This window comes from Canis lupus, chromosome 2, assembly GCF_011100685.1.
Source record: "Canis lupus familiaris isolate Mischka breed German Shepherd chromosome 2, alternate assembly UU_Cfam_GSD_1.0, whole genome shotgun sequence".
Lineage (NCBI taxonomy): Eukaryota > Metazoa > Chordata > Mammalia > Carnivora > Canidae > Canis > Canis lupus.
Genome location: NC_049223.1, coordinates 83389998 through 83406285, shown reverse-complemented (window position 1 = coordinate 83406285; position 16288 = coordinate 83389998). Strand labels below are relative to the sequence as shown.

Genomic DNA, 16288 nt, shown 5'->3' with positions numbered 1-16288 from the left:
CAACGAGTACATGTCCACAGGGCAAACGTTTATAAGGAGCTGGGCCGGCCGTCCCGGTTAACCCTCTCACGCCGCGCGAGGGGCCGCCCGCCCGCCCGCCCTTCGGCACTCGTCCGGCCCGGGCCACGGCGGAGCCGCGCGTGTCCTCCGTGACACGGCGCCTGGGGACGAGGCGGGCCAGAGGCGCTGTGGAGAGCGCTTCCCTCGGGAGCAGCCCCCCCCCCCCCCCCCCGAAACGGGACACCGCGGCGCTTGATTCAGCGGAGCCCCGTGTTTGCGGTATAATGTTGCCGAGGGAAGCGGGGCTGACAGCGCAGGAAAGCCAGCCGTGTCCCCTCCGCGGGGCGGGCGCGCTCGGGCCGCTCTGCCTTCCCGCCCCGCAGCGACGCCGCCAGGGCCGAGCCCGAGGGCCCCGGCCGCGGGCGCCACGGAGGGAGCGGGTGGGGACACCGCGGCCTGGGCTGTGCGCAGCGAGGCCGGAAGCCCCGCCTGTGCTCAGAGACCGAGGAAAGCAGCGGGCCGAGGGGTGCCTGGTGCCCTCCATCCCTCGGCCACACTGAGGGCCGACGTGTCTTCTGTCCGCACCGTCCAGCAAGACCTACGTTTCTGCCCTTTCCAGAGAGCTGGTGTGCGAGGGGCCAGGCGTCAGGTGCAGACCTGTGTCCCGGCGATGGAGCTCCGGGTGCCCAACGCTTAGGCCTGCACACACTATTCTAAGCATTTTATTTGTATCTGTGTTATTTATTTATTTTTTTAAAGACTTATTTATTTATGAGAGACACAGAGAGAGGAGAGAGAGAGGCAGAGACACAGGCAGAGGGAGACGCAGGCTCCATGCAGGGAGCCCGACGCGGGACTCAATCCCGGGTCTCCAGGCTCATGCCCTGAGAGGCATGGCAGAGTAGGCGGCGCTAAACTGCTGAGCCACCCGGGTTGCCTGCATTTTATTTTTATATGTTACTGTCAGTACAGTTTCATTTTCACAGCAGCCCAGTGACATGGGCACTTTATATACCCTATTGACAGGTGAGAAACACGAAGCACAGAAAGGTTATGTGACTGGTTTAAGATCCTAAAGATAGGGAGAGGGAACCAGATTTTGAAGCCTGGCAGTGTGAGTGCAGAGCACACATTCCTAACTTCTGTGCTGCTTCGGGATCATCTCTTGGTCTTCCCCATCAAAAGACTTCCTGACTTAAAGCTGAGGCTTCTTGGGGAGCCGGGGTGGCTCAGTGGGTTAGGCATCTGCCTTAAGCTCAGGTCATGATCCTGGGGGCCTGGGATCGAGCCCCACGTCAGGCTCCCTGCCTGCTTCTCCCTCCTTCCCAATAAATAAATAAAATCTTTTAAAATGAATAAATGAATAAATGAATGAATGAATGTGAGGCTTCTTACCAGGTCTCATGACCCACTTCCTTTCAACTCTTGGATATGGCTATGGAGTGTGGGAACAGGCCTCTGACCCAGAAGATATGGGAAAGGATGCCAGTGCGGTTGTTGGGGGAATGGGATATGTGTGTGTTTTGGGGGCCGCAGAGGTAGTTTCTGTAAACTTTGGATCTCATCACGTGAAGGATGCTTATCACATTCACTCCCCCCTACCAACTTAACCTAGAGACAGTGCAAGAGGACCAGGAGAGACCCTCGTCTGCTGGCATCCATGCTTGGAGAACCTCCTCACTGACCTTTGTGCCTAGGAGTGTCCCAGCTCCTCCCTCCCGTACCCCCCACCCCCACCAGTGATAAGCCTGCAGCCTTCCAATGCAGAATTTGTCCGTTTCACAAACCAGCAGTGATACATCCTGGTTCCACCCCGCCTTTGCTCTGCCATCCAGCAGAAGCCGTCCTCACCAGCTGGTCACCCGGGAACTGCAGCTGCTACACGGTACAGGAAGCCTTGGAAGGAGACCGTCCAAGTAGTATGTGCTGTAACTTCCTTTTCATGGCCAAGGCTAGCTTCTGCTTACTTTGGTGCTATGGGGCCTGAAAAAAATGCTTTTAGGGGTAGGAGCGCCTGAAAGGCTGGCCTGCACGGAGGTCATTGGATTCCCTTCAGTTATGCTTCCTATGGTCAAGGTGCCTCAGAATCCTGGGTGGAACTTATGGTGTAGACTCCACAGAACAATTGCTAAATCCAAAGTTTAGCAGACCTTGGTACTAAATGTCTCTTAAGGGCACCTGTTTGGAGGTTCTCTTTGTCACCTATTTGAATGCATTTGACATCAAGGCGCTGTGCTGTACCTGGCCTTTTGAAGTATGCTGAGAGAGTAGCAAGCAGTTAAATTGTAGGAGGAAATTCTGCTTTTTCAAATTGTTTTTGTTCAGTTTAACAATGATTGGAGATGCCATGAGGTAGCCAGATGATCCACTAACTAGGATTTATAGAAAGTTTTATTTGCAAAGATTTTAATACAACGTTTTAGGAAGTTTCAGTGCTTCATGTACCATGCAGAAGGAAGTCCAATGTGAGCCTTTGACTCTGAGTGACCCTCTGGAAGGGGAACGATGAAAAGCAGCTGAAGAGTCGCCTCTTGTCTTATGTGTGACTCACCCTTCTTTGTCTGCATCAGGGTTGTCCCAGGCCTGCCTGCTTCTCTCCACCCCGAGGAGCTTGGTCTTTGGAAAGCCACATGCCTGCTCCCCCTACCTGCCTCTACCTCGAGGTCCCGAGGGAGAAACCAACCGTCAGCTGGCAGGAGAGGCTAGAATAGAGGTTGTGTATTCGCCGTTGGCAGAGTAGGGAGACATGCTGTCACTTCTGCTCTGGGGAGACGACCAGATGCACCTGCTTTTCCCAGAGGTGCAGTGAGACTCAGGCAGAGAGGCTGGTGCCGAGTGCTGATGGGCCTGTGCTTCTTGCAAGCCTGTGTCCCAGTGCCTGGGGAGGCCACTTGCAGAAAGCACATGGTGGAGGGGGCTGGCCCAGATCCGAGAGGACTTCATTCCACTGTCCCCTCTGTCTGAAAGGATCTAGCATCTTTCCCTGCTGCCTCCTGGGCTCCCAACAAGCTCTAACACATGCTGAATCCACATTTTTTTCTAGTCCTGTACAGGCAAGCCCCAGTCCGACAATTCAAATGGGCTCAGTCTTGTTGGTTCTTGTTTCCCAGGAGGACAAGGTGCTCTGAAGGTTTGGCGTCGACTCTGACCCAGGGGGTGCGTCTGCTTTTTGCGAAGGCATAGAAATGCACCTGAGATGACCCCGTGCCCTTTTCTTTCATTTTTTGAATTCTCACCACCTGGACCATTAATTCTGCTTTCAAAGGGGGATGGGGAAAGGAGAACATTTCAAAGCAAAACTGATTTGGTCTGTGAACTGGCTTGTCTTCTAGGTTGTACTTCACCCTGATGAGAATCAGAAAGGACAGTCTATAAGCCCCTGAAATGCAATTTCCAGTGAAACCCGAACTTCACTCTAGTGGCTCTGCAGCTGGAGAGCCTCAAAACCAGTTCCAGATGTTCTCTCTCCCCGTGTTCGCAGGAAGGAAATTTCGGGCAAGCTGGGAGGCAGAGTGCTCTTGCTTCTGCCCATTCTGAGAGTGCTCCTTTTGCAGCCCCTGACTTGCCTCACAGGGCTTGTGTAGGGAGAATGCTGTGAGCACCTGGGCTTCAGCCAGGTCCGCCACCTCCCACTCATCCGTCAGGGCACGTTGCTCTGAGCTGGCCGCCTGCTGCAAGCGAGAGAAGCCCTGGCTCTGCTGTTCAAGGTCAGAAAGCAAGATAGGGCTGGAAAAGGAAGTCAGATGGGCTGGGAAGGTAGCCTCCTGCAGAGGACCCTCAGGTTCCCAAAACAACCCCAGTGGCCCTCACCACCATCAGTACAGGGTGGGCTGTGCCTCCCGGCCTTGGAGGATGCAGTGGCGGAGGATAGTAGTGGTCAATTCATTGCCCCTTTCCTCTTGAGAAATCTCCACTCGGACTGCTCCTTATTCCAGAAGAAACCGATTCTGGATGAAGCCTGGCCATTCTGACTCTTTCTAGTCTGTATCCAGCCCATGCTTGTGGACAGTATGTGACGGAAATTTGTACTCATTTGTGCTTTAGACGTTTTGGTGTTTGAGACCCTGCGCCCTGAATCATCTTCTAAAGAATAGTCCCTGTCGTTTGAGTTTGAAAATATGTACAAATGTGAGCTGTTGCGGAAATTCAAATGTTATATGAGCCCTTACAGTGTGTGGACACTGTTCCCAAAACCTGCAAGGTACCTTGTCGTAGCAAACCATTGAAATAGATACTGTTATTCCCATTTTAAAGAAGAAAAGAAAAAAAAACTCAGTCGCACTGGCCATTGATAATCACCAAAAGGCTAACAGTTGCACCTTGGGCGGGTATCTCTGTGTGTACATAGATATGTGTGTGTGTACGTGTGCGCACACGTATATGATTTTACATGAACAGGAGCACATACCTTGTTCACAGTGACGCTGGGATGTCTTTCCATTCCAGAAGTAAGTCATGATTTCTAACATTTATATAATATTAGATTGCATAGGGGATCCCTGGTGGCCAAGCAGTTTGGCGCCTGCCTTGGGCTCAGGGCGTGACCCCGGGTCCTGGGATCGAGTCCCACGTCGGGCTCCCCACAGGGAGCCTGCTTCTCCCTCTGCCTGTGTCTCTGCCTCTCTCTCTGTGTCTCTTAAAATCTTTTAAAAAGTATATTAGATTGCATATATACAATAATACACTTACCTGTTTTGAAACACATGACACGTTGCCTTCTAGGAAGTTGAAATGCTCTGTGCTCCCACTCACAGTGCTTGAGGGGACCCGTTTCTCTGACCCTCTGCCAGCCCCGGCTGTTCACTCATTCGAGCTCCAGCCAAGAGTTTTATGAAGTGAATCCTCTACTAAAGAGCAAGGCACTGTGACTCTTACAGGTCCCCGCTGACCTGATCTGAGAGAACGAATGCTTCCATGTTACTGCACACGTTTCTTTGATAATGACGGGTGTGGACGCATCTTTTCCTACTTCCGCTGGCCATTTGGATTTCCTGCTTGGTGAATCCCTTTTGCACATTCGTCTCCCCAACCCTGTCCCCAGCCCTCAAGATCAGAGTTTGTCCCCTCTCCTCCTCTCTTGGACCGACCCTCCCAGTAGTTGTCATTTAACTCGTTTCTCCTCCCTATTAGTACGTATCTTTCTCCCGAGTATTAATGACATTTGGGTTAGTCATTGTGTGAATCCCTGTGAGTTAACGCCTGTACCTCCACTGTAGGGGAGGAGAGCTGTCACCGCCCACAGTTCTCCAGGCAGGTGCTTCAGCGTTGAGAATGAGGCTTCAATCAAACATCTTAGGATCGTACGTGGAGTGGTCTGCTGGCCAGCTCTTACCTTGTTCGTTTCCTCCGATTCCTCAGTATTCGGTGGCCACTCGTTCCTGTTTGTAAAACCTGGCAGATTAGCACTGATGCTGCATCTTGTCTTCTTACAAATCTTGCTCTGCCTGTAGGCAGGACCCAGCTGGACGCCAGGCCTTCCCAGGAAGCCCCTAATGCCCTCTGTCTGTGGGGCCAGACTTCTTAGCAGTCTCATCAGTGAGGCATTTTCTAGGTTTCTCCTCCACCCATGTCAAAGACGTCAGCCTTGCCTTCCCCACTGGACTATAAGCTTCCTGCGGCCACGCTCTGCCTTCTTTGGCATCCCTCTGGGATGTCCAGAATGCTCAGTACAGTGATGGGTCAGAGTATTTACTAAAGAGATTTTCATCAGCACTCAGGCTGGTAATAAGTTTACTGAGTCCAAGAGCATCAGAAAGACCCAAGATCAGGTTTGGCTTTGCCACTTATCAACTGAATGGCCTTGAGCAATCTTGATAATCTCTCGATTTCCTCCTCCATGAAATGGAACACTAATTTAAAAAATTCCTATCAGAATGTTGTGAAATCAGCCTGTCCCATGTATCGTCAGCACCGTAAACGCAGCTGTGGGGACACGGTGTGGACCGTGGTGGCCCAGCCGTCTTTGTTCTGGTGTCTGTCACCAAAGGCTGATGGGAAGATTGTGGTCAAGGTGGCAGTGGAAGTTCCTCCATGGAGTACCCTTAGAGGCTCTTTGTGCTCCTCTGTGTAAAAGACTGGCTGTTGAATCTGGCTTTTTCCAACACGGAGCCTTATAATCATTCAGGGACTCAACACGATGCCACAAGTTTAAAACATGTAGTTTCTCTCTCATGCTGTGCCAGTTTTTCTTAAATGTTAGTGTGAGCGCCTGTGCTTCTGTGTGCACGTGCACGCGTGGGGCGGGGGCGGGGGAGGAGAGGGAGAGAGGTGCTTGGAAGAAATAAAGATGGGGTTGGGTTTTGCCGAGCATGACAGCTATCATCTCCGGTAGCCTTTAAGCATTTTACCAAATGGACATTAATTGGTTTCCTTCTGTTCTATTTTTATATTATAGTCATTTTAATGTATATGGAGCCAACTCCTTCAAATGAGACATTTTGTCATTAAAACATGTTATTTAGTTTAACCGCCCTGGGCCCAGCTTCAGCAGCATTGAGGACTGTGGAGGAGGGTCCGGGTGCTTGTTCTCCCATGACCTAACCGCAGCAGGCTCTAACCCACATGTGCCAAAACCAAGGCCGCCGGCAGCCATGTGTCATCTGCATTGTGAGCTTGGCACATCCACCTCCTGGTGCCAGCTCCTGCCCCTCCTTGCCTACCTCTGGTGGCCCTCAGCCCTGCTGTGGCATGTGGCATAAGAGCCTTCTGGCCCACGTCACCCTTGTGTGCTGATTAGACAGGAATCCATAAATCTGTTGAGTGCAATGTTTAATGTGACACAGATGTGGGACACACTGCAGATCTTTCTGCTTTACAAATTTTCAGCTTTTTGCATTTCATCAGTGTTGCTTATTATTTACAGAATGTAACTTGAGACAGCAGAACAGATTGTAATTTTTAAAAAAGGTTTGGGGGGTGATGGGGCCGCAGGGGATCTGGGAGAAAAAAATCCAGTAGTGTGGAATGTTGTTTGCTGTCCAGACCAAACAAACCAGTTTGCCAAGGGTTGATGGACTATGGCAAGCAGTCCCATTCATGTTCACACTGGCAGCACTTAATTATAAGGCAGCGTGACCTTCTTATCGCCAAATAAAGAACAGTCTTTTGTCACCAGGTTGAACGTCATGGCACCAGGCAGACGTGTACCTTTAGTAGAGGCACCGGCAGGTATCGCCGAGCTGCCAGCTTGTGTTCTGCTTCCTTCCTGTCCGAAGAGAAAGGACACCATTGTACCCACTCCCCACTCAGACACGTGGATGTTCTCCTTGCCTTATTCCTGCTCTGGCTTTATACCCAGCCACTGTGGCAGAACAAAGAAAAATCTCTTCTTTTGCCTGAAAAATCCAAGATATTCTTGAGGACATCGGAATGATGGCCAGAGCCAGTTTGACACACATTCAAAGAGAAGGTGCCCTCTCCTGTTTGTGGAGGGGCAGATTTGACTAAGGGTGACCTTGGCTTCTGAGACAGCTCAGCCATAGGTTACGTTAAACTTGATGACAAACAATAAAAAAGCACCAGCTGGTCAGCAGGAAGATGAGGAGAAGTAGGTGACTGAGCTCATGAAAGCCATGCATTAAAATCCTTTGAAGAGAGTTCTCCTTGGAATTTGAGCTGGTACAGAGAACCGGTCATCTTGGTCAGAAGGTTCTGAGCTGCGGAAGCACCGCGGCGTGTCGAGACCAGATGAGACTGGGCCTCCGAGCAGTTTCCAGAATACCAGGCCCCACTGCTGGAGAAGTGCACAGGGCGCGGTCTCCCAGGGCCCCCAGGCAGCTAGCCAGTTGCTCCCTGGGAGAGCACCACCGCGGCCCTAACTCTCTAGGCCCTCACTCTCCAGCGTGCCTGTGCCCCAGGGCTTCCTGGGTCGTCCCCAAGCCCCTGACTTTCCTGGCCTTGGACTGCCCCTCCGCTCCCTGGGCTCCAGCAACAGCAGCTCCAGCTCTCCTGCCTCCAGGGCTGACCCAGCCTGTGGCCGTGGCTCTGTCCATTTAACGTGTACGCCTGTGCCAGGAACTGTACTAGGGGCTGGGCCGCAACGGCGTTGGAAGCGACCAAAACCTCTGGCTCCACGTAGCTTCTGCTCGACACGTAGCTCACTCTCCAGGCCGCGGCCGGCTTCGGCACGAGAGCCCCCCTCCCTGGAAGAGGTTGGTGGCTGGCAGGGGGGTGTGTTGTCCTCCCAGGGCCTCAGAGTGACCCTTCACCAGGCCAGGCCGAGCGCAGGGCCTGAAGCAGAGCCTGTTTGTCCCGGGGAGAGTGTGGAAGCTGTGCGGAAACTTTGATTCTCATGACCAGTGTTAGTTCATCTTGAGGCATCTTCTCCCATTCCCTCGTTCTCCTTTTTCAACCCCCCACCCCCCCCGCCCCGCCCCTCGCAGCCATAGTCTGATAGTTGAAGGGAAGGACCTATGGAACTCCCAGCCCAGGTGAACAGGTGGCCTTGAGAAAACCAAACAAATCACAAACAGGCCCGTTTTAGGGATTGGGTGTATTCAGGGTATCTTGCAGACGTCTTTAGAGAAAGCGTTTTGCTGCTAAAACTATTCTTTAAAAACCTCTGCTATGATGAATTTTATTAATGGCAATGTTCTAAGACTATCCATTCCAATGGTAAGAATTTGCCACTGGGTGTGATTCAGCAAGCTGTGAGGTGGATTAGCTCTAGCTCTTGAAGGTCGGTTCTTTAAGCACATGGGGTGGATGGGTGAGTGAACGCTCAGGCCCTATTCCTTCAGCGCACACCCGTGCATCCAAACATTTGATGTATTCCTTGTGAGCCCTTTGTACCTATTCAGTAAATCATGTGTCCGTAGTGTTTTTCAGGCTTAAAATTTAAATCTGAACTTTGAAAGTTGTGCATTTTGGTATTTTCTATTGACTGAACACCTGAGGGTTCTGAATAAGGGTAAGGGAGAGACAACTTTTATAAGTACTTACTGTGTGCCAGGCACTGTGCTGTGTACTATTCACATATTAAATATCTCAACATTATCAGCCAAGTAAGTATTCCCATTTATTGATAAACTGAAGCTGCCAGCAATCTAATAACTTCTTCAAGATCACTCAGCTAATAAGTGAAAGGACTTGGATTCTAGTCCATCTTTAGACTGTGTTTGTCTTTTTCCAAAGCCTCATGTTCTTCTCAGATGACCAGTCTCCTAAATTTCATCTCTCTCTTAAAAGAGATCAACTTTTGGGAGAAAGTAGATAATATAAAGATTTAAATAAAGAAATTAGTAATCAATTGCCAGAAATCCATCAGAAAAGATCTGGTGTATTTGGCTTAATCAGTTTGTGATCATTAACATTTGCACTTAATAGCCATAAAATCAAGTTTATCAGGAATTGTGTGTTTTGTCCCAGGTAAAATATCTTGGGATTGACATTTGAGGTGACAAGTTAGTAAGGAATTTGTCCATGGTTTGAGGGATTCTTGTAAGCACTACACTCTGGTTCAGAATGCTGTGCTTAGAACACAAATGAAGCTGGTGTTGGTCAAATACCTTGTTTTTGTGATGATGTTGAAAGTTGCAAAAACCACTTTATAAGCTTTTTTTTTTTTTTTGAATGGATGCAAAAAAGGCATCTTAGGAAATCTGAGGCTGTTGGGCTGTCATCTATCTCACTATAACATTATCCACTTGATTGGAATTCTTAATGAAGCCAGCTGGCTTTGCCCCCCCTCCACCCCCCGGCCCCCCACCTCCCCGCACTCCCCGCCCTCTTGAACAGGTAGGCTTACCCGAGGCAGTTAGTTGCCTAGGAAAAGAACCTTTGAGCAATGTTGTTCTTAGAGGTTAAATCCCAGTAGGCGTATCTGTTGGCATGAGTCCTACCAGCTGTCACAGTTGCAATGTCATGGGGTCCCCAAAACATGTGTTAGGTTATAGGAAGCCTTGACCCCTATAAACAAGTCAGGTGTGAATCCCACTGATGAGAGAAAGCCCAGCCCAGGAAACGTTGTCCCCACGGCAGGACGTCAAATTACTAAAAACTTCACGGCGATAGTAATATAATTTCTAACGATTTCATGAATCAGCATCTTACCCACATTTTTCCATTGCGACAATACAATACAGATTTTGTGTGTTGTTCCACATACGACTTCCGAACTCTAGAGAGAAGGAAGTAGAATGTTAACAAAAAAGCAAAAGGAAAGGGAACTATTTCTGTCTGAAGCAGTTTCCCCACGAAGAAAACCTAATCAGAAAGATTGGCTGTTGGACCCTAGCCTGTTCCTAGCCCATCTTCGGCAACCTAAGCTAGGTAAAGGCCCACCTTGTACACCATCATCACTCTCCACATATCCATCCTCGCCGCCACCATCATCACAGGCAGCATTTCATTGATTGTCACATACCAGGCACTTTTTTGAGCACTTAGATGCACTCTTTACTCCTCACAACAGCCTCATTATTATCATCCCCGTTTTATAGAGGAGGAAGCCAAGGCCCCAAGAAGTTACACAACTCACCATAGGTCACAGTTTGTAAGTAGTGGAACTGGGGTTCCAGCCAGGCAGCCTGGCCACAGAGCCTGGGCTCTCTCCTGGTGCCCTACACCCCCCCCCCCCCCCCCACACACACACACTGCCTGCCGCATGAGAATCACCTGCTTATGTTTACCTTCTACATTAGACTCCAGCAAAGTCCCTAGAAACTTGATTCATCCCTGTCTTCCAAAAGGCCTGGCGCTGGCCTATGCGTGTGATAGCTTAGGAAAAGTCATTACATGGGGTGGGTAGATGGGGGCAGAGGCAGACACAAGCCATTCGCAAGGCTCTGAGCAGGCTCGTTTTTTCTGGCCGCCTTAGTTTGGATCCTCAGTTTCATTCTGCCCAACCTATTTTTTCATGTGTTCAAATTCCAAATTGTCGTAGCAAATATTTGGTGCAATTTTCTGGGTTCAAGGTTTAGTGCAGCCAGAGCTCAGCAGTTATTATTAAACCAATGGATTAAATGCTGTCTCTGAGTGGGTTCTAGAAAGTGGATTTCTGTTTGTCATGGAACATGGGGGCTGGAAATTTCTCCTGTAAACTGAGCCAAACTTTAGAGGCTGTCATCCTCTCGTGGAATCTCCTCTGATTACAGTGTCCACTGAAAGGAGTAAAATCTGTGGAGGAAAAAGCCTTTCCCACTTAGTTTTTGGATGTGGGGACAGTAGGGACAAGAAGGCTAGAGGTTAGAGATGAGATGGAACTGATGACGTGGCAGGCTTCTTCAACCCCCAGACGCCATACTGGGTATTGGAGGCACTTTTAACCAGTTTGTACACTCCAGTGCAGAGTATTGTTTAGACAGACCTTTGAGACCTTTTAGAGAACTGACAAATGTTTGGTTGAACCATTCGGTCGAGCATGTCATCCATTAACAATATTTGAGGAGATAGTCTGGGTTGACCTTCTGTTCTGAGCTTAACTGTTTGTGCTCAGTTGAGCACAGTATATATCTGTGAGATATTTAATTAAAACAAAAGTCTTGGACACACACATAAAGTAAATGCAGGCACAATCCATCACTCCGTTGGGGTCAGTACGCACAGCCCCTGAGGAAGATGGCAGTCATCAGTCGAATAAACATTCTATTGTACTAGGAAGTCATGTGTTTGACACATACACTTTCTCCTCATTTACTGATTGTTTTTGAACCTTCCTTGGTTGATAGACATTGGCCATGATGAATTTTGCAACCGACTAATAGCTTAACTTACGCTGTATAGGGGTGTGGCTCTGTGTGTACAGCATCTGTCTTCAACTAATAGAGCTATGACATAGTTACTCATCATATAAGTGAAGAACAAATAATGGCTGGCCAACTGTTGACCCCCAGGCTGAAAGGCAAGATCAACCCAAGTGGAATTGGTTAGATCTCCTTGTGTCACCTTCTTTGGATTTACTGTTGCCTAAAGAAAATGACATGGATTGTTTGCATTATCCTCATCTTTGGTTTTGGGGCCTCCAGTGTATGTATGTCAGATAGCAGTGGCCAGATTGTGTATTGATCGTGCTCGCTGGGGGGATATCTGCTGTGTATCAGCCACTGTATCAGCAGCCCCTTCCCTGGGGGAAGAGTCGTCCGTGCTGTGCAGCCGACTCTCTGACATTTTCATGGAGTTCAAAGCTCAAGTTCATTTGGTGCTGACATTTTGGATTAGCTGGTTGACTGGAAGGCCTGCTTCTTTCTATACACTGTGAAATTTATAAACCGCAGCAGCTGAGAGCTTAAGATGGCCGACAAGCCCCCAGCTGGCAGCAATTAAATACACCACAGACCTTTGGCTAAACAAAGGCTTGTGGAGGCAGAGTCGCTGCATAGGCACTAAACGGACTCCTGTTCTAAACCATCTTTCATGCCAAGTGTCAGAGACGCTGTCAGCTAATGAGAGGGGAATGGGCAGGGTTTTGCCACCCCTTGTGTTATGGAGGATCCTTTATCCCCAGAGCTGGAGTGCGAAGACCCTACCCAAGCAGCAGCACATGCAGACAGCACAGGTGATCAGGAGACGGGGCAAGGCAAGCGGGGGAGGCCAGAGGATGGTCCAACAGTACTGGGCCAGCGTACCTTAGAAGTTGACCCTTCGACTCTAGCATCTGCACACAAGGCGCCACAGCTACTCCATTTCTTGTATTGGACACCATCATCCTCTAGATTGAAAATGAAAGGTGAGGATGAGAAGAAGAAACAGGAGGGGCACCTGGGTGGCTCAGTCAGTTGGCATCGAACTCCCTGCTGAGCAGAGCATCTGCCTCTCCCTCTGCCCAACCCCACTCATGCTGCCTCTCTCTCTCTCTCTCTCTCTCTCTCTCTCAAATAAATAAAATCTTTAAAAGCAAAAACAAACAAACAAAAAAAAACCAGGATGCCATTTTATACCCACTCAAGCAGCAAAAATTTGAAAATTGAGATCAGTATTTTTGAACATGCAGTTTAAATTTAATTTAAATTAATTTTTTAAAGTTCAGTTCCAAATAAATAAATAAGTAAAAATTTAGTTCCGTGGTCACACTAGCAACATTCCAGTTGCTTGTAGCCATACGTGACAGGTGGCTGTGTGTTATTGGACAATGCTGTCCTAGATGATACAAGCTTGGAAAAGAAAGAAATCACGAGGCTCTCTTACATGCATTGCTGGAGGAGTGTAAATTGATTCAGCCAGTTTGAAAACAACTTAAATTGTCTTGTTAGGTAACATTCATGCCTGGTGATCTAGCAAATGCCTCCAAAACATATATATATATGTTTGTATATATATATATATATATATATATATATATATATATATATATATACACAAAGCAACTATTGCCTGCCTACGTTCACCAGGAAACATGTACAGGAATGTTCATAGCAGCCTTGTTTATAATAGCAAAACCTGGAAATAACTTGTGTACCATCAATAGGAAAACAGATGAATGGTAGTGTATCCATACAATGGGATGATAATAAAAAGTAGATACAATAGATGGATTATGGATGCACACAAAAGAATGGCTGAATCTTAGCTGGATGACTTAAAAAGAAGTAGTAAGTCCCCAAACATAAGAAGGTAGTGACATCCTTTTTCAAAAGCCTAAAACAACTAAAACCAAAGAATATAACAAGACTATACCAGAGCATATGTTGAAATATAATAAGAAATATGTTGAAATATAATAAGACTACATGAAGAGGTGCCTGGGTGGCTCAGTCAGTTAAGCATCTGCCTTGGGCTCAGGTCATGATCCTAGGGTCCTTGGATCGATCCCCATGTCAGGCTCCCTGCTTAGAGGGGAGCCTGCTTCTCCCTCTCCCTCTGCTCCTCGCCCCTGATCGTGCTCTCTCTCTCTCTCTCTCTCTCAAATAAATAATCTTTAAAAAAAAAAAAAAAGGCTAAATGAAGAAGAAAAGCAAAGGAACGATAAGTACAAGATTTAGAATAGGGGCTGTCTTAGGTGGAGGAGGAACGGAGGGAGACGGGGAGGGAACAACAGAAGACCACACAAGGAGATTCAGGTTATGGCCAATGATGGCGTTTTTGTGTTGGGAAGCGTGGTTTCACAGATGTTTATTGTACCATTTAAGATAAAGAAAAAGCCAATGATGACAGTGGGCCCTGAACCGAGGGTAACGATGAGCCTAGTGACAAGTAAAGCCCAGCTTAAAAGAAAAAGGGAGTAGAGTCCATTCCTTCCAGGTGCTCATAGGCTCCCAGGGAACATGAATACAGGAAAGTGACTTCAGACCTGTCACTCAGAGATAGATACTCCATGTCCCTGAGTCACAAGAGAAATAGGTAGGACTGCTATTACCAACAGCCACACTGGTTTCAGAGAGTTACTTGAATTCAGAGTGCCATCGTCATCGGGAAAAACAGTCCCATCACACAGGGCCCTGCACTGGAGAAAAGCACTTTGAAGTTTTTTGCTGGCTTACGAGTTTTGAAAACACTAGCTTATGTTTTTTTGTTTACAACTATTTGATTAAGTTTGGTGCCAAATGTGTTCACGCACAGTGACTTTAAGTGTGCACACACACCCCACCCTGCAGCCTCCAACTTGGACCTTAGAAGTTAAAATTTTAGGTGACTTTTGGAGAAGAAAGAATAGTTTTTCAGGTACCAAGAGCAATGAAGCAATAGGGGATTCTGGGAAGAATTCCTTTAACCCCTTTGTGCTCCTATTAAGAGTATCTCTAAACTACCCCATCTGGCAGCCCCTAGAGTTACAAGACTCTAAGGGAAGACCTTTTCCTTCCAGGGCAAAGCTGAACTCTTTTCTTCTATGTCCACATGAAAAGTGAGCCTTGAATGCCATAGTAAGCTCCTCCAGTCAGCAGTGCCTGAACTCTACACCTGGCCTTCCCTTGGTGTGGTTGGTTGGTCACAGAATGAAGACCAGGGAAGTGAAACTTGTTGGGACCTGTTGGGAAGACAGATAAGAAACTAGATAGATAGATAGATAGATAGATAGATAGATAGATAGATAGAGGAAGGAAGGAAGGAAGGAAGGAAGGAAGGAAGGAAGGAAGGAAAAAGAAAGAAAGGAAAAAGAAAAGAAAGAAAGAAGAAAAAGAAAAGAAAAAAGAAAGAATCTTAACAGATAGGTAGTATGTACCCACAAGGGAGCTACTCGACTTTCCTGTTCTCTGGTGTTTGGGTGGGCTTATAGTTTACTTCAGAGTTGTGCTGGGAGTGAGTGGAGGTGAGGTTGCGTTCATGAAATTTGGGGAGGATCCTGAGGGATGCCATGCAGTAAAGAAGTAACTGTATACACCAGGCAGCTATTTGATAATGTGATGACATGGGGCACACTTACTTACACTCTCAGCTATTTCATAGTTGTTACAAGATGTGATTTCTAGGAGCTCAGGTCCAGAAACAAGCTGCCTTTCCTTGACTTCTCTGGCTTCTTTGGATTCCACCAGAGGAATTTAGGACTCTTAGTAAGTCTTCTTGTCATTGGTAGCATGCTGTTCCCACTTTGCATAGTAATGAAAAGATTGCTTCCTTTAAAGAAAATACATGTGTTAGCAATGAGATTGATTTTGTGACCGTGCCCTCCTGCCCCTTCCTTGGTTTTGATCAGTGGACTATATAAACATACCCTTGACCTTTCTACCAAGAAGATATGACTCTAGCTGGTTCGTATTTTGCCTTAACTTTGTTGACCTTCAAGGCTCAGAATCTCTGGTCTTCAAACTCCTCCAAAGTTTGCATACCACCTTTACTATTGAGTTCCATGGTTGAAGTGGCCCTTACGCCTCTCCCCCACCCACCCACAAATGCATTCATTGATTTACTCAACTAATGTTTGTTGTTTTTCAAGTATGAGCTGGGTACTGTTCTAGATCTCAGGATAGCAGTGAATGAAACAAAATCCTTTTTATAAAGGAGCTTATGTTCCAGATGGGGTGCCAAACAATAAGCAAATGTTTTATCTAAATGGGATGTAAAGGGGATCCCTGGGTGGCGCAGTGGTTTGGCGCCTGCCTTTGGCCCAGGGCGCGATCCTGGAGACCCGGGATCGAATCCCACGTCGGGCTCCCGGTGCATGGAGCCTGCTTCTCCCTCTGCCTGTGTCTCTGCCCCTCTCTCTCTGTGTGACTATCATAAATAAATAAAAATTAAAAAATAAACAAATAAATAAATAAATGGGATGTAAAGCAAATATGTTTTGGACACATGGCTAACCTGATCTAACTTGTATTTTATTTTATTATTTTAAAAAACTTTTATTTTTTTAAAGATTTATCTATTTATTCATGAGAGACACAGAGAAAGAGAGGCAGAGACACAGGCAGAGGGAGAA

General features: G+C 47.7%; 1 protein-coding gene across 7 annotated transcripts in view; it reads left to right on the top strand.

Moving 5' to 3' along the window:
• The window catches only part of VPS13D (vacuolar protein sorting 13 homolog D), a 236970-nt gene that overhangs the window by 204703 nt on the left and 15979 nt on the right, over window positions 1-16288 (top strand). The window contains exon 68 of one of the 7 annotated variants that reach the window (XM_038531973.1): window positions 3333-4377. The exons of the other annotated variants lie outside the window; for them this stretch is intronic. Coding sequence (XP_038387901.1) covers window positions 3333-3375 — 43 coding nt within the window. The 3' untranslated portion in view covers window positions 3376-4377. Of the gene's footprint in view, window positions 1-3332; window positions 4378-16288 lie in introns of those variants that run through there. 7 annotated transcript variants of the gene reach the window in all.